Raw genomic sequence first — 23,411 nt, forward strand, 5'->3', positions numbered from 1 at the left:
AACGGTATGAGATCCAATGTAACCACACTAATGCCCACCCATGAGTGTTTCCGCTGTGCCGTTATGCAATATACCATGCAAAAGACTGTCCTGGCATATTGTAGCCAGGGGCAAGAATCCTACCTGTATGTTCTGAGCGGCCACTGGCTATAATAGACTTGCAGTTTCACTTGCCACTCATTATGTTTCTCCTGCCTATTCAACAGTTGGTTGAATTACAGCGGACATGGAGCGCGATGAATGATTTGATGGACAACATCCTTTGCCTGGAAGGTTTATGCGGGGTCCATTTCCCATTTCAATGTGTCGCAGTGGATACTAGACCTCCTTGAGTAATACAGCAAACTGAATGCACATAGTTTGCCGTTCTGAACCTACAGGGAACTGTTGCAGCTCTGCAGTTTCTCAAACCAAAAGATAAGCGATGACAGCCAATCAAATTCTTTACGCGCCGGCACGCTTCTAGCGACAGACGCTTCCAGTACTAGTGTCGAATCATTTGATTTTTGGATTTTATACCTACAGTTGAACATTTGTAAATGGTCTCAGGGCTGCCTTTTACATTTAGTCTTCTTCTTCTTCTAGCTTGACATTTCATCTGAATCTATACTCTGGTGCTCAATTTCACTAAGAAGTTTCACATGTTCCAAGTTATAAACTTGCAGTAACATAATGGTATCTAATAGGTAAAGGTATCATAAGAAAACTCAGGTACGTCATTCATCTCATCTCATCTTCTCTTCTCTTCTCATCTTATCTCATCTTATACCATACCATCCATCCACCAGACGAAAGCAAATAAAAATCCAATACACAATAATAAGGGTATCTCAACGCCACAAAACATGCATTCTCCATCCTCCCGTCCAATCATCCAATCCAATCTAACCCAATCTATCCGCCCCCCTTCCATTATCAAAATATCAACACAACCAAATTCCCCAAACCAGTACTCCCACCAACGCCCCCCAGCTCCCCAATTTCGCTTTCTCCGACAATCCCTCTCCCGCCGTACTCTTAACCGCCATTTCATTAATATACGTCTCGTTCATCGCGGCCTCAATAATATCCTTTGTGACTTTCCCCGCACTAGCTATTTTCCTCATCTGATCCCCTAATACCTTCAAAATATTCGTACTCCTTCCTATTGGACAAAACACAATTTCCCATCCACCTCCCGTAGGAATAACGAACGTGGAAGTTTGATCATCAAACGGATAACCATATGCATCTGGACAGATGGTATTTGCCGCATTTGCAAAATCATTGCGAGGACATAGTTGAGGTTGATCATAAGCACCTGTGCAACAATCCGACGCCTTGTTATCTTTAGCACAGGCGGAAAGACAAGGATCGAATGTCGGACGCTGGATCTTGTCGTCCGGGTAAGGGTAGACGCCATCACCTGGTTTGTCAGGTGGAGTTTTTTGAAGATTCCATGGACACCAACTCATAGCTGCGTCGTTGGTAACTGTGCTCTCTAATGGAATGGGGTAAGTGGAATTTGAGGAGTTGCCATTTGTACCTGTGGTAGCCGGGGGCGCGAGATAACCGGTTGAGGCGATACAAGCGGCATTTACAAGATTCGGTGGAATGGCCTGGAGTGCGGCATTTTCACCAGGAATATACACAACTCCCATAGGGATATTGTAGCCATCCACTAGAGAAATATCGTAGAAAGTCTGAGAACCTCCATTTCCCGCCAAATCAAACTCCGCTAGAGTAACAGGAGTCTCTCCCTATAACAGTAAGTAAATATCCGCATGTAATCATATCGAACAGACTTACAGTGATAGAACAATCCAAGAGACCACCACAATCACCAGTAACACAAGCAGAACCAGAACCATCATTTCCGGCAGCGTTACTAGCTCCACCACCTCCAACCGCAAAACTACAATTGGTGCGTCCCCAAATTCTTCCTTGCCAATCGGCACTGACTGTCAAGGACTTACTCTCTCCAGTTTTAAGTGGAAATCCTCCGACTCCAGCACCAGTTCCTGCTTGAGTACCAATTCCAGGCCATATCGTTTCAGGACACATGTTGGTTATTACCAGTGGAATTGCTCCATCTCTCTTCTTAGGCGGACCTTTTCGAACAGGTCGATTGGGGTCCCAATTTGGTTTCCAGGTAGCTCTATTGCGATAGTATGTATGAGCATCTGCAATAGGAAGTATAGCAAGACAGATGCTAGCAGCCAGGAGTTTTCTGGACATTGAGGAGGATTTTCGCGATCGATGCGATTTGGTAGAACTCATCCTGTCCTGTGCTTTTTCGCACTTCATTATGAATTCGTCCTCAAAATATGTTGTCGTTCAATTCGTAAAGTCGTAACTCTTATTCACATCCGTAAATTTGTATCTCAACACAAGTTCGTAGAAAAAGAAAGCAAAGTATCAAAACAAACAAAAACAAGCCAGAGGAAGGTAAAGGTATAATAGAATCGAGGATCCTGGATCGCCACGGATTATTCCTTGATATCGTGGGTAAGATGAAGCAAGATTTCTTCGACTTGGTTGAATTGGCCTGGTTGGTCTCGTTTGATATGATTATTCTCCTCCGATCTGATGTGAATGGATATGGTTGGTCAGAAACTTCCCAAACAAATCGTTTCAATACCAATCACTCAATCCCTTTTAAACCAAGACCAAACTTCCCAGGTCCAATTTTCCAAGTCAGAGTTCAAAGTTGCAATTATGGAGAAAAGCCGACGACCAGTCAAGTAAATAAACCCCAGACGAAATCTCCCAGGTAAACAGACAGTGGAGCAGGAACCCTTCAATAACACTCAGAAAAGCCGTTCAATCAATCATCCAAATCCCTCTTCAGCCCTCCAAAACTACCCCTCCACCAAATCACCAAGTGTGTATCCTAGGTATCGTACACCCAAGTATCCTATCCTATCACACCTTCAAAAACAAGAAAATGACGTATCCGAGTACCTTGGCTCCGAATACTCGTTTGTGAAATCGAAAGGGTGGGATAAAAGTACCAATTGCAAGACCGCTATAAATATATATTCCTCGTCTTCGCACGAAACGACCAGGATACAAATCTTGATTTCGACCCCTCTTATCCTTATTCCTATCCCTCCGTACGGTCCCTCCACGCCGCAGTCCAACCCTCAAATCTCAACGCTTTATGGACGAAGTTTGATTCTTTTTTTGACAGCGGGAGCTTGCAAGGGGTTGGAATCGAAGTCTGTGAGCCAGCCAGTACATGTACTGCTAGGTATGGAATGATATATTAAGCACCTGCAGAAGTTTCAACTCCAAGAAAAGGCTACAAGGAAAAAGAATATATGTAGGTAAGCGCTCAAGTGGAGGCTATTCAATGAATTACAAGTAAACAAATAGGTAGGTGTAAAAGAGCGTGGTGAAAGAATGTATGTTTAAGAACGTGTATTCAAAAGAGTGTAAAGAATTGAGAAGAATCAAAGAATAACGAATAGTTGGTTAGTATCTACATGGTGTAAAAGGTTCATTCCAATCTTTCTGGGTACTCATTGTTGATACTTTAATACCGACTTAGTGTAGTAAAATGTCAGGTACGATGGCATTAGTGCCTTCCCTTTTAGATGGTCTAATTGGATGGTTTTCATAGAACGGTAATTGTAATAGTGATTACTAGGAAGGGAAAGAAACTATTCACGGGTGCTACCGATACCGAGACACAAGCGTAAACGAGGGAGGGACGACTAGTCGTAAGGCTTAGGGATACTACGAGGCGTATAAGGATATATGGTTCCACTGTGATGGATTTGACTTGATGGAGACCCAAATACTGAAATCATTATCCAAAATCACATCACCAAATCACATTTGCAATTCTAAATCCAAATCTTTCAATAGTCGTGTATTTTTCACCAACTACAGACCAAAATGAGCAAATAGGTATCGTATCAACTCTCTAAACTATGGATCCATTCGTCCCTATCATGAAGATGCAAAAAATCATCCATTCTCTCATCAATGTGCTAGAAAAAATAACCCCATCTGATCCAAACAACTTATTTTTCATTCATCCATCATGCAAATCACACCACCAATTTTAGATCTGATCACTCCCCATCAATCGACCCAGGCAGGCACTTCTTCTTTGCTCAATAATCTCCCCAGTTCGTCATGAAAATCATCGCAGAAGTGCTTTCTGCTATCAAATCTTAAATTGCTTCCTTACACTCCAGCGCCGCGCATCACAAATTGATGCTACTGTAAGTAACCTAATATTGAACAACGCTAAGCAGTTAAAAAAAAGAAATTCGTCGAATCCAATCCTTATTATTTTTTTATGGTTGGTGGAGAGGAAAGATTATCTGAATCTAGAAGTGCAACGACCCATGACTTCTCCTTGGCAAACAAGTTCTGCATTGAATTCGGATCCATCGAGGGTGAGGTAGATATCAAAGTACACTCGGTAGAATGTGCCTTGTGGGGTATCCATTCTCTCGAAGTCCTTTTCAAGGTTCTTGCGAGAGAGATCCGAGGTAAGAGTAACAACTTCCTTGACACCTGTTGATATGTTAGTAAATACTATGATGTACCTGTTTACAAAGAAACTTACGTGGATCTTTTGTGTATTCCGGGCAAACATCATCATCACAAGCATACAAGATATCCTCATACATCAGAGTTGCTCCCGGTGCAACCTGTCTGAAGAATGATACCTTGACTGGCTCACCAATCTTGACTCTTTGTCCCTTTTGTACAAAAATTTGACGAGTAAACTTGCATCGATCCTTACCATCCAAGGATGGAACACGGTAAGCTTCTGGATGATGTCCTTCCTTGAAGGGTTGCAGAGTTGCCATGAGGTAATGACGACGAGCTACACGAGATGTAATAACTCTTTCTGTGATACCAGCAGTAACGGCACCCTTAACAATAGCAGCTACTGAATCCATAGGACGAACTACCTTGGCTTGGAACTGAGGTGGTACATGAAGTTTGATCTGTTGGAAAAGATACTCAGATGCACCAAAACCACCAACAACCAAGACATTTTGAAGTGTTCGGTTTTGTGCTTGAATGGCAATGATTTGGTTGCGAACCAATTCCAGAATTCGGTTGACGACTGGCTCAAAACATTGTAGAATTTCTTCGTTGGTGAAAGTCATGTATCCCTCTTCAATTCCTGCCTCGGGGAACTCTGCTTCAATGCCCACGTCCACTGCCCATTTCTGATTGTTATTTCTGAAATCTGCCTTTATTCTGTTCTCAAAGTCCATAATACACTTTGCGTACACTCTTCCCGCTGTCTTTGAACCTTCGGGTAACTTCATCTTTCGGATCTTGGTTCGTAAGATATTACTAAAGTTTCGATTCAGTGCAGTAGACCCGCAAGAATCACCAGATCCTGCCGTACACTCGGAAACCGTGAATGGCGACTCTTCCTCAACCTCATATGCAATCAAATCGACAGTTCCACCACCACAATCAACAATGAGTACCGCATCATGAATCTTGAGGTTCAAGAGACCAGCCTTTGAGCAAAACAAAGCTGCAGCTTCGGGTTCTGTGATCAGTGTCAATCGGTTATCATTCTCATCCCTCAAGAATCCAGCCTGAATGGCGGCAGCTCGGGTTGCAGCTTTTCCAGCATCATTCCAAATAGCGGGGACTGTAAGGTAATATCGAATATTCCTTTCTTCCCGATTAAACACCTCTCCTAAAGTCTTTTGTAATTGATTTCTCATTGCCTGTCGAAGTTTGAAGAGATAATCTGCTGCGACGTCGATCTCGGACTTTCCTGGTGGAAGGGGAGGAAGGTTGATGGGATCGATATATGTGTTTCCGGATAGCATCAATTGAAGCTTGAACCATTCTACCTTTTGAACACCTGGCTTTGGGTAACCAGTTGGTGCCAAAGCATCTGCAATATCAGGACCCCATCCGACGACTTTCTGGTATTGATCATAGTAAAGGACGGTGGGAATCTAAAGATGTTAGCATATTTATGAACCTTCAACAGCCAGTTTACATATATCACCTTTTGCTTTGTGTATGATCCCGCTCCAGGCCATTCGGTGATGATGTCTTCTTTTGCCTCGGTGTTGGTCGCGAAAGCGAAGGCTACACCTGAGAAAGTCGTGCCCTGATAGCCGTGAGTTAGTTATGCGAATTCCGGGAGAGATCATGATATGCTTACAAAATCTATTCCGACGATGAGCTGTGCCTTACTCTTACCAGCGCCTTCGACCTCTACCGCATTATTCCTTGCTCCATACTGAGGGCCGGCAGCTTGCATCGGTGCTCCTCCAGCACCATACTGAGGAGGATGATTGTATTGAGGTGGCCCAGCTGGAGGAGGAGGTCCTCCCATCCCTCCTTGTTGAGGAGGATAGCCGCCGGTAGCTGCCGTGTTAATCGGTGGTGGTCCGCCCATCATCTGTGTAGGAGGGGTTCGTGGAGTACCTTGAGCCATGGGAGACGTCGTGCGCCCAACAGGAGTATATTGATTCGAGTAGCTGGGCGGTCTTACGCCAGCACCTCCCTGATGATTCATAGGTAAGCTTGCCGTGGAAGAGGAGGCAGTTTGTGTCGTAGGGGCAGGCTGTCCGGGTAATTGCGCGAGTTGTGGTGACGAGGAAGTGGAAGTGGGGTTCTGCGGGATGGAGGTTGAGATATTGTTTGCACTTGATTTACGTTTGGAACCGAACCCAAGGCTTTTGAAGCGGGCGTTCATAGAACTCATAAGGTCTACGAAGGGTGGTATTTTAAAGAAAACTTCTCAAAGAAGTCAAAGTCGTAGAAAGCGAAGGACGGAGGAGGAATGAAATGGTATCGTAATCGTATCTCAAATGCGATGGGATATCCAGTCGCCGGTGTCAGCCAACCTATTGACTTGTCGCTAGTTCCCTAGCGACTTGGGGCTGAGTCGATCGAAATTCTTTTTGACCTGGTCGGAAGGATTTCTCGTGCAAAGTGTACGGATGACATGAAATCTGCAGGAACGGGATATTAAAAAAAAAAAAAAGATAAAGTCCTATTGAGCCAAATGGTAATATTGGAGGTAGGTGTGAATGATTATTGAGGACTAGTGGGTGAGCGAGTGGAGTTTATGTGTACGTGATGAATAAAATGGAGATTTTGGTAGGTAGGTCGGTTGATAAGATGGGGATGGATGCGAACCACGAATTGAGTGAAGTGAAAGATTGAAAGATTGGATAAAGAGGCAAGACGTAGGATATGAAGTGTAACTTTAGAAAGTAGAGGTCAAGTAAGGTAAAGAGAGTAAGGTTGGGTTGGGTGGTAGTGGGTGGTATTGGGTGATGGATTGTGGGATGGGTTGTTGTTGGTCGATGAGAAGATGGAATGGGTGGAATGAATCGATGAAAGTGGAAGGTTAAAGCAGGGCGAGGGGAAGCAGGTAGTAAATGGAGAGTGAATGTGTTCTTTCTCGATGGTATGCTGACAGCAGTCATAAGTCAACTAAGTTTTTATGCGGGTTCAGGCTCGCTTTGTTCTTTGATCGTGGGTGAGTAAGGATTGCTTGCTGGTTTAGATTGTATGTGTCGAGATATGCATCCCGACGGAGTGTACAGGAGTAGAGACACGATTGAAAGAGAAAAGCAACAAGAGGAGTAAAAGGGGGAAGCCACATAAAACCGTCAACATATCCGGGCAGTCCGAGATTATATGTCCTTTTTCCAAACAGCAGGATGCGATATAAATAATAATTTACTTTGGGAAGCATTCACAAAACAGATGGATCAGTAGGAATAGAGATTTGTAAAGAACGAGGGGTCTTTCTTTTTTGGTCGCACAGCACAACCACGCCAGTAATGATGCATACATGTGAACCTACACCGGTGGCTTTATGGAGGAAATAAAACCATACTCAGCCTCATCAGCATACATCTACGAAGTAATACATCTAATATATCTAATACATCGAATACATCGAATACATCGAATACATCGAATATATCTCACGTACCGAGCGTACCTACTACCTCTCAAAGGAATCCAAACCGGAAATCTCCCCAGCTACCCGTCCGTCCGTCCCTACCTAGTACCTACCTATGTAACATTACTTAAGCACATCGAGGCACAGCCTTGAGTCCTGCTATGGAGAGAAAGAAATATACTTTATGTTGGGCAATGCAAAGTTGGGCTTTTTCCCTTTTCTATCATTCGGGTCGATCTGCCTTGAGAAGACTGATTCCAAGACTTTATTCAATTCCTTCACCGTCAAAATGTCAAAATGTCAAAAATACAACGGAAAGCATTTTGGGATTCCTTGCAGGTACAAGTACGTAGGTCTGTAGGTCTGTAGGTCTTTCCCACCCTTCAATCTTCTCACCGTTTTTGAAATCTCAGTCTCAGTCTTGGCCTTGCAATTTTGGATACATTATAATTTATAACCAATTTACGAGACCATCTAGAACCCAAGGTGTTGGTTTTCCGCCCCCAACTTCATATACTCTCCCCTGACATTTTACATGATTGGCCTACTAGGAGATGTCAAATATCAAACCTTGAATGATTACACACAAGAAAGCTCTGAAGCATCAAGGAGGAATTGTTTGGATTTGCCGATGCAAAACCTGGATGTGGAATCTTTCACTCTAATGCGTTCCAAATCTTACATGAATCTCAAATCTTTCATTGGCAATCATACGAACGCTCAGCGCGTGCATGAACAACAAAGAATCGACGGCGAGCATAAGAAGTGGGAATCATCAGCACGTGGGATAAGCACTAAATAGAAATACACACGAGCTGGCAAGAGGATAATATCAGATGAAGTGAATCTAACATCTTTTTCATATTTCTTTGACATCATATGGCAATTTCATCCACAACCAACCCATCGTGCCCACCAGGAATAACCAAGGCGCTTTTCGCAAGGAGATGAACGATGCGAGAGGTCCCTTATCATCGGTATCGTATAGTATCACTTGGGAGTGATCAGAATGTCCTTCTGAACCGACTTTCGGAAATCGGCAGCGGAAGCGGCGCAATCAATTCTCAACCCGTAGGGTTTTACAGGAGAGCTTTCGGTAAACCGGCATCCGTCTACGTCGTAAGACTTGAAGCAGTTGTATGTTTGCTTAATGCTTTACTTCTGCAACAATGAAAGGCTATTCACGATCGAATCCAATGAGGAAGTCCAATGACTCTTCTGCAAACCTCCAGTACACCTTGGATTACGGTAACGTATTACATGCTCACTTTATGTACGGAACGGAAAGAAAAGATTTTCCCTTCGTACCTTCGGCAGAATTAGACGACGGATATATGTAATAAATCTGTGATGTTCACGAGACACAAATCGATACCGATACCTATGCTAGAAACCAGACATGGCAACAATGCAATACGATCTGAACAGCCTGTAACTCCATGAATATCTGATCCTTGCTGACGATTCACGATCTGCATTTTACCCCTGACCTAGCGTCTAATTATTGTTGTTTTCAGAAAGCCATGATCAACATATATGGTAGTGTAACATGAACTGCGGGATGATCAACATGAGTTTAAGGGGTGTACGCCTCAATGGTAGTGATCAGAACTAATCCAGAGTGAAACGGTCAGCAGAGTGTCGAGGCAGTCTTGAAGTCGATTTTAAGATGACATATCTGAATAGCGCTTGAAATATGTGTCCAGCAAGACACATGTACTTTGAAACACAAACTCGAGAGGAATAGCCCTAGGTATTCTCATCAAGTTATCCCAACTTCTCTATATCGTTCATGTTCATTGGGATCTTGTATCGCCGATGTTCTTATTAGAAATTATTATGCCATGTATTGATGAAACAAAGTTACATCATATTTCTGATGAATTCCTGGGGAACTTCGTGAACCAGTTGACAGATGCGACAGATTCCATACACCTGAATCTGAGCTCTGATGTTCCGTCCAGGTGTGAATGGAGGCACGTCCTCAGCAAACTTCCCCATCTTTCATACTTAACTGCTCCGGTGCATCCTCAGCGAGAAAATGTAAAATTGTATATGTAGTAAACTCCATTTTAATCTTTAAAGCACAAGTGCCAGTAGCATTCATTTCAAATGTGTATAGGAATCATCTTGAAATACGTTTCTGTACATATCCTTTCGTTTCATCCAAACGTGGTGGTTAATGTTCATGTACACGTTACAGCACAACCGAAACTTGAGAAGTCACCATCATACCAGCCACTTGTATTCGATCGATCAGCCAAATCTACGAGCAGTCCTGATGATATAAAGGAAAGCGAAGAAGAAAATCAGAATCAGAATCGAAATCGAAATCAAGACGAGAAACTATATACAGGGGACACTGCGGACCGTTACGATTTGAAGAAAACATCATAATCTTTCTTTGGCGATGGTAATGAAGGGGTCGATGCGCATGGCAAAAGGTCTCGAACTTCTATGATATCGATATCAACAGCTGTCCAATACTAATCCGAGATATCATTTGACCGAGGGAGAAAAGCAGCTTCCCTTCTTCCCCTGCATCAATCAAGCTTCCCCATTCGTGTCTCTGATTTTTCTCTCTCCATTCTTGAGGTATCGACTGCATACTACGACGTCACCATACTTCTATACCATTCAACGAATTTTCAAACTTTTTTCTTCTCCACGAACGGAAGAACAACGGATTCTCCCACTGTCTGCAAGCAAGATTCTATTCTCCGCGAAATCTCGGAGACTCCATCATTCTTCTCTCCTCATTAAAAAAAAGCAAGGAAGGACCATTCAATTGCATCGCATCCACTACCTCCACCATCATTTGGGGTTCCCAGACACGAGAGAGGGAGAGCACAAGAGAGCACAAGAGAACAAAACTTTCATTACGAAATCTTTATCATACTCGGCATTGCCATCTGTCTACTTACTGCACGAGAGTACATGCATACAGACAATACACTCTTCTAGTTCGACAGATATCCATCAAATCTATCTGCAGCATTCATCCAAATCTGACTACCGATCACACGATAATACGATCGAATTAATATATCAAATAGCCATCCATCCATACCTACCTGCCTACCCACCACACTCGTACCGATCCAAGATCCAATTATATCGACTCTTGCTTGTTAATGCATCGAATGCTTTCTCTCTCTCTCACTGCTCGATACATTATACGCATCTATCTATCTACCTTTGACCATTCATGAATTGAGACTCTGACTTGTCAACCCCTTGGAGTTTGAACTAATCCTTTTCCAGGAGGGTTTTTCTAAAGAAACAGCATCATCATCATCATCATTTTCACCCCCCCCTTCCCTTCCCACCTCGAGTGCATTTTTTTTCCTTTCTTCCTTTGTTCCTTGGAGGAAGAGGTTCAAAGTAACACAACTAGCACCGCATTAGACGGCCCTTTTTTGGAGAGGGCCTTATTGATTTTAACCAATCGAATCATCCAATCCCTCACAGATAAGTGGAGATATCTTGGGTCCCGACTCCCAACTCTGCCCCTCCAAAGTTTCCCAGGCTTTGGTTGTGTTACGAGCGTGTAATCGAGATATCTGAGATTCTGAATTGCCCCGCCTCCCGCCAAGTTGGCCATAAACTCCCCCATCCTAACCAAAATTACGTCCTCAATTGGAAAGGGCGACCCGCCCACCAACTTCAATTCTAAACAGAAGAAGATTCCTTTCACTTCCGATTTATATTCTCAATCTTCTGTTCCTTCTTCTTCTATTTTTGCTCACTTCTTTTCTTCCAAACCTCCTTCTCAATCAACGAATCCAACACCGACATCCTTTAAAGAATCCAACCTATTTAAACCTCACAAAGTCTCGAGACCAAATCCAATCAGCCTCATCCATTTAGCCTCCGTGACCTTTGTGGTTATTGCCTTGGTAAATCGATCACGAGCCATTATTGCATTCTGTTGGTTGTTACTAATTCTTATACGTAGATTGTCCAATTCTTATTCACTGATACCCCTCCGCTTTATTCGGCATCTCTCCATCCCTATTCACCAACATCGTACTCTCCTAGAGCCAACGTTTTGGATCAGGGAACTTGCGAATCACCACATCCATTTCCTACAGAAGCGCCAATTTCAAGACCACACAAAATGTCTTTGTTAGCAGAATCAAAGCGCGTTGCCGCCGAGTTTGAATACACAGACGAGGATGTGCGACGAGGTGTTGCTGAATTTGTCGCGGAGATGAGTATGTAAATCTGCCAACCAGTTTATGGATTGAAATTAACGTCTGCATAGATGAGGGATTGGAAAAGAATGCAACCAACATGAGCCAAATTCCAACATACGTGACTGGAGTTCCTAATGGAACGGAAAAGGTAGGAGAAGGAGACCCCGCATTTCCTATGCACAAAGCTGATGAATCAATAGGGACTATATCTAGCGGTCGATCTTGGAGGAACCAATTTCCGAGTTTGCTCAATTCAATTGCACGGAGATACCACATTCAGTCTTACACAATCAAAGGTTGCGATACCCCGGGAGTTGATGTTGGCTAAGACCGCATCGGACCTTTTTTCATTTTTGGCAAAACAAATCGAACTTTTCCTCAAGACCCATCACGAGGACCATTTCGCGGCCCACATCAGACGTCGCAATACTGTCAGCACTCCAGAAGGTTTCAGAGATGAACATATCTTTAGACTTGGATTCACGTTCAGTTTCCCAGTTCACCAAATTGGTATCAACAGAGGAACTCTGATTCGATGGACAAAGGGCTTCGATATTGCGGATGCGGTTGGACAAGATGTTTGTGAATTGCTACAAAAGGAGATTGATAAACTGCACTTGCCAGTGAAGGTCGCTGCTCTTGTAAACGATACAGTCGGAACATTGATGGCAAGAGCATATACCTCACCTGGAAAGACTCGGACCTTACTCGGAGCAATTTTTGGTACTGGTACCAATGGTGCTTATGTTGAGAAGCTCGAGAAGTTGACCAAGCCTATGGAAGGAGATTTTGATAAGACAACTGGTGAAATGGTTGTCAACACAGAATGGGGCTCGTTCGACAATGGTCTCAAAGTTTTGCCAAATACCATTTACGATCAAATCCTTGATAAGGACAGTGTCAACCCTGGTATTCAAATGTTCGAAAAGCGAGTTTCTGGCATGTTCTTGGGTGAAATTCTCAGAACTGTTCTCGTTCAATTGATCAAGAGCCCTACCATTCCACTTTTCAGAGACCAATCTTCCGCAGATAACGACTATTGCTCAACAACTACAGTCGATGAAGCCGGTCCTCTTTACAAGCAATGGGCCGTCGATAGTTCTATCCTCTCGATTGCGGAAGCTGACAACAGCGTTGGTCTTCGCGCCCTTCGTCAAGAACTTGAGAAGTCTCTCGGTGTCTCAGCTGCGTCATTGGAAGATGCTCAAACCGTCAAGGAAATCGCCCATGCTATTGGTAAACGTGCAGCTCGTTTAGCCGCTGTTGCAATTGGTGCCATTGTTCTCCAAACTGGTCGTCTCGATATCAAATCTGATGCCCCTGGACCAAAATCAACAGCTGCCATCATTCAAGATGTCAAGGATTTGAAGATTGCCGATGCAGCATCAGCTACTGCCAACAAACTCGCTGACACAGCAGGCTTAGCTGTCAACGAGGAAGACGTTATCGATATTGGTGTGGACGGTTCTCTTGTTGAGTTCTACCCAGGATTCGAGGATCATATGAGAGAAGCTTTGAGAGCTATGGATGGTATTGGAGCTGCCGGCGAGAGAAGAATCAGAATTGGTATCGCCAAGGATGGATCTGGTGTCGGCGCCGCATTGATTGCGCTTGTGGCGGCAAAGATGGAGCAACAACAACAACAAGATTACATTGGAGATTTAAGGAGTAGGTTGGGTGGTATTGGAGAGAACGCGATTTAAGAGTAATGGCTGCACGACTTGTTATGAAATGGTTAAACGAATGGTTGATTTGTTGTTTGTCGACTTACTAGAGAAAGTACAGTGGAAAAATAAATATCAAGGTGAATTGATGGGAATGGATGGGCGAAGGGGTTGGGGTCGGCGGTTTTGGTTACACACATAGTTTAGGCATAGGGGGCTGCTAGGTGGCTACCTTTTTTTTCAAGTATCATTTAGTAGAAAATGTGAACATACATATGAATCTTTAAGGAAAGATTGTTATTTGGTAGGGGGTCGGTAAAGTGATGTGATATAATGTGATGTCACTCTTTTGGAATACGGAAATATGGGATCATGATCTATTTAGCTGACTAGTTTTGTCTAGACATGAACATAAGAATTGCTATGCATCTAAATACCACCAAAGAAGTCCACAATCCTCATCAGTGGAGAGAAAAATGCCCTAGACCGAGACAATTAAGGTCTTTAAAAAAGAGCCTCCCGACATGCTGCAGCATACCAGTCTATCGCACCATCTCCCAATCTGCACCTTCAGACCCAAAGCATATTATCCCATCCGAAACTCGCTCCCCACATCACCTCACCTCACATCTTTTCCCTCTCCCTAATGGTAACCCAAATCGGTTCCTTCTGCACACGATATAATTCTTCAGCGCCAACCAATCCACGCCCTTCCCCGCCGCGCTCTGCAGATCGAAATTCCACAGCAGGCGCGCGAGCACCAAGCGCACTTCTGCCTGTCCGAAGGATCGTCCCAAACACACGCGCGAACCTAAGCCCCACGGTTTCAGGATGTGGCGATTATCGTGGGCGTATTCGCGGGGCGGAGGTGGGCGGGCAGGAACCGATCGGGGAGGAATTGGAGACTGTGGTGGAAATTGTGGTCGCTGAGGGCCATGGCGATGGTGTTGCATTGGATGTGGGTCTAGGGGAGATGGGGGGTTAGTATGGATGGATGGATGGATATGGATGGAGAGTTTGGGGAGGGTGAGGGAAGGTGAGACAAGAAAAGACAAGAATGCTCACGCCTTCAGGGAGAAAGTATCCGCAAACAGTTGCGCCGCCACGAGGAACGACCCGAAGAAGTCCTCCCGAAACGGGATTGCAGAATCGTAAACCTTCGTTCACTACCGCGTTCAGAAATGGTAATTGCTGAAGAGCACTCAGCGTAATATCCTCTTCCTTTTCAAAAATCGTGCGAACTTCCGCTTCCAATTTCCCAAGCTCCTGCGGATTTTGCACTAAACAGTTGAGGATTCCACAAATCGTAGTACCCGTCGTCTCGCTCCCTCCGAGCAGTAAGAGAGCAGTTGTGCTTTCGATCTCAGGCATGCTCATTTTGGAAAACTCGGGATTGTTCTTCGGATCAAGCATGACCGTCATGAAATCTCCTTCTGCCGATTCGGGACGCTGCAGACGGCGATAGATTTTCTCCGCGGCGTACGCAAAGTGATCTTCTTGCATTTTGCGCGTGCTGGCGGGAAGCAGTTTGAGGATGAGCGAGTCGAGACCGGGGAAATATTGGGTGACGGCTGCGAGGGCCATCACTGTTCATATTAGCAATGGTAATAGCAATCGCACTCGCTCCCGAGTATTGATGTTTTGAGTTTTGACTGGATGATCGGGAACGAGATATGAGTGAGAACTTACTCTTAATCGCATTAAAAATCAAGACCGCCCACGGATGATTCGCCGTCTCCTTCAAGCAATCAAAACGATTCTCCCAACGCCACATCCCAATAACATCAAAGGACCACCAATTCATCCAATCCACCACATTGATGCGCGCGCCCATGCGCGCATTTTTCCGGTCTCTGCATCTCCGCGCGCATCTTGCCCACCATTAATGAAACATACCTCTGCAAACCGGTTCCTGTCTCGCCACCGCGCGATCCGTAAACGCCGGTCCGATTATCTGGCGCATACGCATGCTAATCTCTGCATCCACCGTCGTGATGAGATTTTCCGCCTGTCCGGGGAGGGGGGATTTGAAAAATACCGGATCGCGAGGGAAGGGCGTGTGGCCCCCGACAGTGCTGAATACATCGTGCCAGACGTCTTCGTGCGCGATGGATACTTCGTCTGGGGCGGTGCGCACGATGGTGCCGTAGTGGGAATGGAGGCTGCGGATGTCGATGACGAGGTTGCCGCGGAGGAGAGAGAGGATGTAGGGGAGGCGGTTGGCGCGCCAGAGGAGGGGACCCGGGATGGGGGTGAGTGGGTGGAGGGTGAGGTTGTAGAGGGTGGAAGTGATGGAATACTAGATGGGGTGTTAGGAGTAGCTTTCTCTTCTTCTTTTTCTGGGAATGGGAATAGGAAACTAACGAGGAACAAAACGAGGATTGAGAGACTGCTGATGGTGAACATTTGAATCCAGATATCGGTTCCGAGGAGAGATGGCATATCCATATTGAGAGATAGAAAACCCATCGTAACAGTAAGTATAAAGTATAAAGTATATTCCTAGAAACCCAACCAAGTCTGTAGTTGTCGAGTTCAAATTTGAAATGGAGAGCTTTCAAGATGGATATGAAAGATGTCGTAACCTTATAAGTTATTCTCTTCCAACTCTCGATTCAAAATATAGAAAACCTTCAAGGTAAGCTCTTGAGAAAATTAGGCTAATAAGAGTTGTATATTCACTACTTCTTAGCTCAATGAGCTGGAGTTTTTTGGATCCATCCTTGAAGATTTGCGGAGTCGAAAAGATGGGAAAAGATGGATGGATGGATGGTGAGTGGATGTTTTATTCACTTATTTACTAGGTACTTATTCGCTCATATACTTTCCAATACCTACTAAGTACTTCAATCACAAAGACTAACTACCTACCTATCTACCTACCTACCTACTTACCTACATAGAATTAATCACCAAGATCACTCATATATATTCTTTCTATTCAAGATAGTACCTATATATGGATTTGCATATCTGAATCTGAATCTGAATCTGAATCTGAATCTGAATCTGAATCTGAATCTGAATCTGAATCTGAATCTGAATCTGAATCTGAATCTGAATCTGAATCTGAATCTGAATCTGCATCTGCATCTGAATATAATGATAATAAAAAGTATCCTTGATATTACAAATTATAATTAACTTAGTGTTATTAGATGATTTATTATCAACTCGCAGATGCGCAATTGCTTTTTTTTTAAGCTAGGGTAGGGAGAGAGGGAGGGAGGGAGGAGAGTTTGGAGTTGGATGTGAGATAGAGATGAAGTAATAGAAATAGAGATAGAAATAGAGATAGAAATAGAGATAGAAATAGAGATAGAAATAGAGATAGAAATAGAGATAGAAATAGAGATAGAAATAGAGATAGAAATAGAGATAGAAATAGAGATATGAAAATCTTGAAACTTTTGAGAAAGTGAAAGATGTGGGAATTTGTGAAGGTAATTTACGAGGCTCATGGATCATGGGAGTCCCCGATTTTGGAGCTGGAAATGATGGTAGTTCGTGGTGGTGAATTAGATGAATTGAAATGGAGATTATAATGGGGAACTGGGAGAAACTGCAGGTGAGGTGTTTATGGTTTGGAGAGGGGAATCGATGGGCTTGTGGGGATTAGATGGTGATGTTTGATATTATGATACTATATATGTATAGTACGATATTGCTAGCCACAAACTTACAATCCCCTACAGTTTCTCCAAGCAGAGGTGTATTTCAACTTTCAAGCAGTCACCAAGACTTTCTGATTTAACCATGATATCTACTTCCAACTGACATCTACTTTGACACAGCTACACTCTAAAACCCGATATTTTGTCCTAATCACAACACCCAATCGAAACCCCATCTCAAAACATCATCAACCCCCCTTTCCACTCTATCACCAACGATTCCAAAGCGTTAATCAGACAACTAGCCCGAAAACTAGAGAATCAAAAACTCATTGGTTCTTTCTCCCTCGATATACGATTTAGCATAGCTATCTATGCTAGCCAGATCTGATAGCGATGGAAAGCATATCCTCATGTTCCCTCCCTCTTATTTTTAATATTTACTCGAAAAGGAAATGTTAGATAGAAGCTGGTTGGGTAGTTTGTACCTTGAAGATTGATGGTTCGAGTACTGTGGCTGCTACTCTGGCATTCAAGTGATACTAGATCTAGTGAGAAATTCAAAGTCCTCCTTTTCAAAATGATATCGCCTTGCGAATTAATAGAGTTGAAGGATTCTGTAAACAGAGTTGCGAGCATGAGACGTAAAGGTATTTGTTCATGTTGGATTTGAGATTCTGGTCCTATCGCTCCTCGAACAATGAGAAGATTATATTTTGGAGCACAAATTTCCTGGACGAAAGATGCTCATGGCATTAGATAAGGCTGAACTGACTAAATTTCGTCCTGAGATCTTGTATAGTACTCGAAAATAACACTTGTTCATTATGCGGAAGCTTTGCGGGCTAGATTGATTTTGATGAAGTGGCTCATCGTTTGGATGGATGTGGATTGATGATGGCGTCACCTTCTCTTCAGTTGCATACTTTATTTAATGTATGGCATTCAATGGGATGAGAATGCAGAGAAGTATCATCGGAAAGTGATTGATTAGAGTAGTGGTAAGAGTAGTGGCGGAGTTCCTAGTGCCTCTCCCTATTCGATTCTCGAAGTTTCATGGATAGGTCATTGAGAATCTCGCTTGTATGGATTGATCAACTAATTAGTTGAATAGATTACTTCTATCTTCTTGAAAGTAGGATTAAACCGTCGATCTTAAACAGATGGATCAAGTGGGTTCTTTTCTACAATCGAAGCTAGAATCTCACGGAGGAGTGGTTGGATTTGGTAAGTTTCCACTCACCGTCATATGCCGTATGTCGCTAATTTTCATCCAGATTCCGGAATACTAACCGATGTAGGCGATACAAAAAGGTCTATCGTAACCATAATCTTCTCAGCCTATCCATCGGTCCTCCTAGAATGATTGAAGACTGCAAAACCAAACATCATTTTCGCATCTCTAAGGAGGAGCAAAATGGATTTATGAGCGCTAATTGCGACGCTCTAGATGAACTTCTTCCTCCTCCGAATCCATCAAAACATGAGGATTCTATTGGAAACATCGCATAATTCTTATGCAAAGAATGCTATGTCGTTCTTACTCAAGACAGATGAGTAGGTCTCTATCCACTTTATATGCAACATGTGATACTGACAAAAATGCAAACCTTTGTCGACAAAACAACGACTATGGTTCTATAGCTCGAGACCAAGCTAAAGTTGATATCAACAGTGTGAGTTTTCCGGAGTTTCACGAGCAATACAGATTGAGCGAAGATACTGACTATGATGAACCAGGAGTTCGCGTTCTGGCTGTTGTGAAGAAGGACCCGGTGTTCATCGTAATATATGAGAGCTCATGCCTTAATCTATCACTATCGCGATTGAGGCCAGAAATGAATATTTCGGCACAAGGTGTATGGAATTTGAATGCCCTAAAAGTACTATCGGTACATCGAATATTTATGGCCAGATGTATGTGGCTACAGATCCGACTCTTAGGTGAAGTGATGCAGCTGGGCTTGGCGGACGCACCTGGACGAGACACACTCAGTAGAAAGCTAAGTATGAGGATTCCTTCAGAATGAAGAACCTTTTCAAACTTGACCCAATACAGCTTTCCGAGTGTCTAGATACTAAATATAAAATCAAATTTCAAAATTTCATCGTAAATCTTTCCACCCTTCTTTCAATCCTCTTGTCCAGGTCTCATCATCTATATCCGCAGATGGATATTGAGATATTCATCTGTAATATCAAGCACAGATACTTTCTCGACATAAAGCAATCTATACATAACTTTGTATATAGATAGTTTTTATGTATACCTCGATCGAATTGACTGCTGATAATGCGTCCATCTCGCTGTTGAATCCGAGACTACCCAGTTTTCCAAGTGGGATCAAGAAATTCTGGATCATGGATCGCGCAACAGGATTATTATCGTGTAGATCAAACATATAATTGAGATGGAATTAAGATTATATGATCGTACAGGACTGAATTATCGAGATGGGAAACTCGAATCTGATGAGCTCGAGTACCTAGGTGGTGTTGATAATATGCTTACACATCATCGATTAACAAAACAAAGCAATGAATGCAGGGATGAAAAGAGCCTGCTGATGTGTGTTGGTAAATGAAAAAGAGAAATCAAATATAGAAAGAGCGCATGCTTTGAAATTTCGTATCCATACTGATATTGAAAAATGAAAATGACATCTATCCTCATGCTCCTGTCTATATCCATCCCTATATCCCTATTCTCATCTCATCACCATAATCTTAATTATCCATATGCTGTCGCGCAAACGAACTCCTCGCTCTAAGTCTATAGCCATATTTCTCCAGGATGAAAGGGATAGGAACCAATAACACAGCTAAACATGCTAATATTGTCCCCGCCCAATTGTATCCCAAATTCAGAAACATCTGTTTCCCAAACAAAGGGAATCCTGCACCGGCCAAATTTCGTATCAATCCCACGCCAGCTAAAGCACTTGCTGAAAATACCATGTAGCTATCTTCAACATAAAGATAAGTCATCAAAATAAGTGTGTAGAAAGAATACCCAAATAAAGTGGTAGCAAGTATGGGTACAATCCAGTGAATATGATATTGAGGTGGTGAGGTCCATGCGAACCAGAAGAGACTGATCGGTAGTAGAATAGCAGCAAGTTTACTCAGTTGGACTCGTGCTTCTGGTATATTCTTGAATCTTTCAGGATCAAGCTCCTCTTCAGATTGCGTTTCCCTTGTTCCGGCTGCACGAATTCGTTTCTGATAATGGTTTTCTTGCCATATATTGATAAACGGACCCAAACTGATGCCGACGATAAGTCCAAGAAAACAAAGACCAACACCAACTATACCGAAACCATAACCCATCTTGCCAAATACGAGATTGAAAGCACTGTTGAAGAGAAATGAAAGTCCGTACAAGAAACCGTTGTAGAGCGCTGCAAAGATGATCACGGGCTCTGTTGCTAGAAAGCGGAAAGGTCGAGAAAGGGTGTTTTTAAATAATTGTCCCAGAGACTTGCTCTGCATTTCCATAGGTACCGTGGCGACGATTCTTCCAGCAGCTTTATTCAGTCGATTCGCACGTCTTCGCAGAATCACTGAACGTCTCGTCTCATTTCCGAAAACAAGAAGTACCACCACGAGTATCAACCAGAATCCTCCACAGATCCCTAGCAAAGCCCAGAAAACTTCTCGCCAGCCATATCTTTGTGCAACGAAAGACATCAAGAAATATCCGGAAGGACTCCCACATACTGCGGCCCAGAGAAAAATACTCATCGCTGGCCCTATTTGATCTCTTGGCCAGAGATCAGCTATTGTTCCACCAAAGTTGGCAATTGTCACACTAGCAAAAAGACCTGATAGAAATCTTAAAACAAGGAACCCTTCGACATTTTGTACGAGTGCTGTCCCAAGCAGAAATAGAAGGAATGTTCCATAAGGAATGATGTATAGATAAGACCTCCCATAGTATTCGGATAAAGGTGCAAATGTCATCGGTCCCAATGCTAGACCGAGGATATAGAGCGAGAGACCCAATACTCCAACTTCAGAACTGACATTGAAGGACCGGGTAAATTTTTCTTGTGCTGGCGAGTATCCAGATGCTCCCCAAGAGACTGTTAGATCGATCAATGTGATACTGCCCACAATAGACCATTTTCTCCAGAAAGAAAAATTGCGAGGATCAGAAGGCTCATCGGATCGAAATGTCAGGACTTGTATTTCAGTATTGGTTGAGCTCGCGTACCGATCGGGTTGAGATGACCGATTCATGATTACGTACGTACGTAGCTATGTACCCAAAAGCACCCTCTCTTCGTTAAGTTGAGAGAAGTAAGGGAACTCTGTCGATTTTGATGTATTGTATATGGTTGGATTCCATCAGGATCTGTACATTCAATTGGAGACGTCTTTCATATCTTCTTGTAGGAAGTTGATGTCGCTCAAGGATGACGCTATGATGCAAAAATGGAGGTCATTGTTGTGATTGGATCTACTGTGTAATACACCGAGCACGAAAATCATACACCAAATGAGGGGTAAGTGCATACTTACACATATGTGTGGGATACGACGATACATGCCCCGACTCAGCAGAATGAAAACCCCGGCATATCATAATTGCCAAAATCGACAATCTTTGAAGAACACCTTGGACTCGAAATCAAACAAGTGTTGAAGAACACGTTTTGCGAGAGATGTTCAACACCATCATAGAATATGAGCCCATGGAGATTTTGATTATATATTGGAACTAAAGGATTGATGAAATGATTTATCAAACTATTCTGACAATGTAGTGCTGTTTGGATCTGCTCATCTTTTCATCCTTCTAGAGCTATGTTCAAAAGATTACCTACAGTTATCGATCACTTATACTTGATGGACCCCACTTTTATACCAAAACTCATATATTTCAATCAACTATAATGTAGTTTATCAGTGCGTGGCCCATATCAGTGGATAGCCCACTTTCACCTCAATTTACACTTTCAAATTCATATTTCTTAATAATCTTTGAATCAATTGATTAAAGCTATTATAAATCTAATAATCTAGGATCTATTATATCATTTTTACAGATTCTTATATTATAACCTGTCTTTCCATATTTATTATAATATCAATTAAAGGATATCTTTATATTGGAATTTCCTTTATTTTGATGCCTGTTGTATCGAATTTGGATATCAACTTTTTATTAAGATAATATATCTATAGCTTCCTATTCAGTAAGTACTCCTTCTTAATATAATTAGGTTTTTTTTGTATATCGATGTTTACTTAATATTTCATTTATTTTTCGAAGTGTACGAATCTCTATATTCAAAAGTGTATTTTTATGTGCTAATCTCTTTATACCTTTAGCTAAAGTTAGTATAATCTCAAATAAAGGTATAGGAGAGCTTGATTGATAACAAGTTATTCAAGATTTAATTAATATTGATTGAAAGAGCACTTTTATAGGATTATAAAATATTTGAGAGGTTTAAGATTTTGAATTGGGAGAAGAAGGAATAGATATATGGATTCGAATATTTAATTTAAAAGTATTATTTCAGGATCGAATAGGATTATCCTATTCCTTGAAATCCTGATTTCATATTCTGATTTATAATTGATTATTGATATATAGCTTGAAAGTTATAAAGAATTCGATTTTTAAGATATAATTGATATATACCTTTATAAACCCCTCAATTTGTATACCATATTTTTATTTTAAGATACTAAAAACATCCAATATTAAGAGGCTAGATTAAATGACTTGAATATAATAATAAACACACACATTTAATATTATTCTCCTTACAATAATTCTAAAATAATATTGATTCATAACTTCATACCCATCCAGCACTAGCATTCTATATTTGCCCTTAATTCGATTTTTTGTATATTTATCGAAGTATTTTAACCATTCTAATCCTATCTCATTATTCGTTCATTCATTGCTTGTAGATTTAATAATTCAATCTACAGGAAGATCGATTTCTGTATACCAATTGGAAAGATGTATCTGTCTTTGAACTATCAGAAATAGAGATATAGTATC

At 42.3% G+C, this 23,411-nt stretch overlaps 5 protein-coding genes across 5 annotated transcripts; 1 reads left to right on the plus strand and 4 right to left on the minus strand.

Annotated features, from left to right (window-relative positions):
• Window positions 1–541: 541 nt before the first annotated feature.
• On the minus strand, window positions 542–3,419 carry EAF02_002105 (uncharacterized protein). Its single transcript, XM_038898153.1, has 2 exons — window positions 1,789–3,419; window positions 542–1,739 (listed from the first exon to the last, which is right to left on the minus strand). The coding sequence occupies exons 1-2, from the start codon at window positions 2,284–2,286 to the stop codon at window positions 924–926; spliced, it is 1,314 nt and encodes a 437-aa protein (XP_038761845.1). The 5' UTR covers window positions 2,287–3,419; the 3' UTR covers window positions 542–923.
• An 893-nt stretch (window positions 3,420–4,312) lies between these two features.
• On the minus strand, window positions 4,313–6,694 carry EAF02_002106 (uncharacterized protein; the record flags this gene model as incomplete). Its single annotated transcript, XM_038898154.1, has 4 exons — window positions 4,313–4,512; window positions 4,565–5,936; window positions 5,990–6,094; window positions 6,149–6,694. 4 exons carry the CDS (start codon window positions 6,692–6,694, stop codon window positions 4,313–4,315), a joined length of 2,223 nt encoding a protein of 740 aa, XP_038761846.1.
• Window positions 6,695–12,029: 5,335 nt separating this feature from the next.
• On the plus strand, window positions 12,030–13,811 carry EAF02_002107 (uncharacterized protein; the record flags this gene model as incomplete). Its single annotated transcript, XM_038898155.1, has 3 exons — window positions 12,030–12,126; window positions 12,177–12,256; window positions 12,309–13,811. The coding sequence occupies 3 exons, from the start codon at window positions 12,030–12,032 to the stop codon at window positions 13,809–13,811; spliced, it is 1,680 nt and encodes a 559-aa protein (XP_038761847.1).
• A 942-nt stretch (window positions 13,812–14,753) lies between these two features.
• Window positions 14,754–16,220, minus strand: EAF02_002108 (uncharacterized protein; the record flags this gene model as incomplete). The annotated part of the gene is made up of 3 exons (XM_038898156.1): window positions 14,754–15,358; window positions 15,669–16,071; window positions 16,137–16,220. 3 exons carry the CDS (start codon window positions 16,218–16,220, stop codon window positions 14,754–14,756), a joined length of 1,092 nt encoding a protein of 363 aa, XP_038761848.1.
• Window positions 16,221–20,113: 3,893 nt separating this feature from the next.
• Window positions 20,114–21,628, minus strand: EAF02_002109 (uncharacterized protein; the record flags this gene model as incomplete). The annotated part of the gene is made up of 1 exon (XM_038898157.1): window positions 20,114–21,628. The coding sequence occupies one exon, from the start codon at window positions 21,626–21,628 to the stop codon at window positions 20,114–20,116; it is 1,515 nt and encodes a 504-aa protein (XP_038761849.1).
• Window positions 21,629–23,411: the final 1,783 nt, after the last annotated feature.

The sequence above is a fragment of the Botrytis sinoallii genome (assembly GCF_014898435.1).
Source record: "Botrytis sinoallii strain Bc 23 chromosome Unknown BSIN_003, whole genome shotgun sequence".
Taxonomy (NCBI): domain Eukaryota; kingdom Fungi; phylum Ascomycota; class Leotiomycetes; order Helotiales; family Sclerotiniaceae; genus Botrytis; species Botrytis sinoallii.

Bases quoted from the DNA above. Each gene is read 5' to 3' on its own strand.
- EAF02_002105 (XM_038898153.1), bottom strand. From the start codon at position 2,286: ATGAAGTGCGAAAAAGCACAGGACAGGATGAGTTCTACCAAATCGCAT. The intron at 1,740-1,788 runs GTAAGTCTGTTC...TTACTGTTATAG, and splicing joins TCTTGGATTGTTCTATCACT to GGAGAGACTCCTGTTACTCT.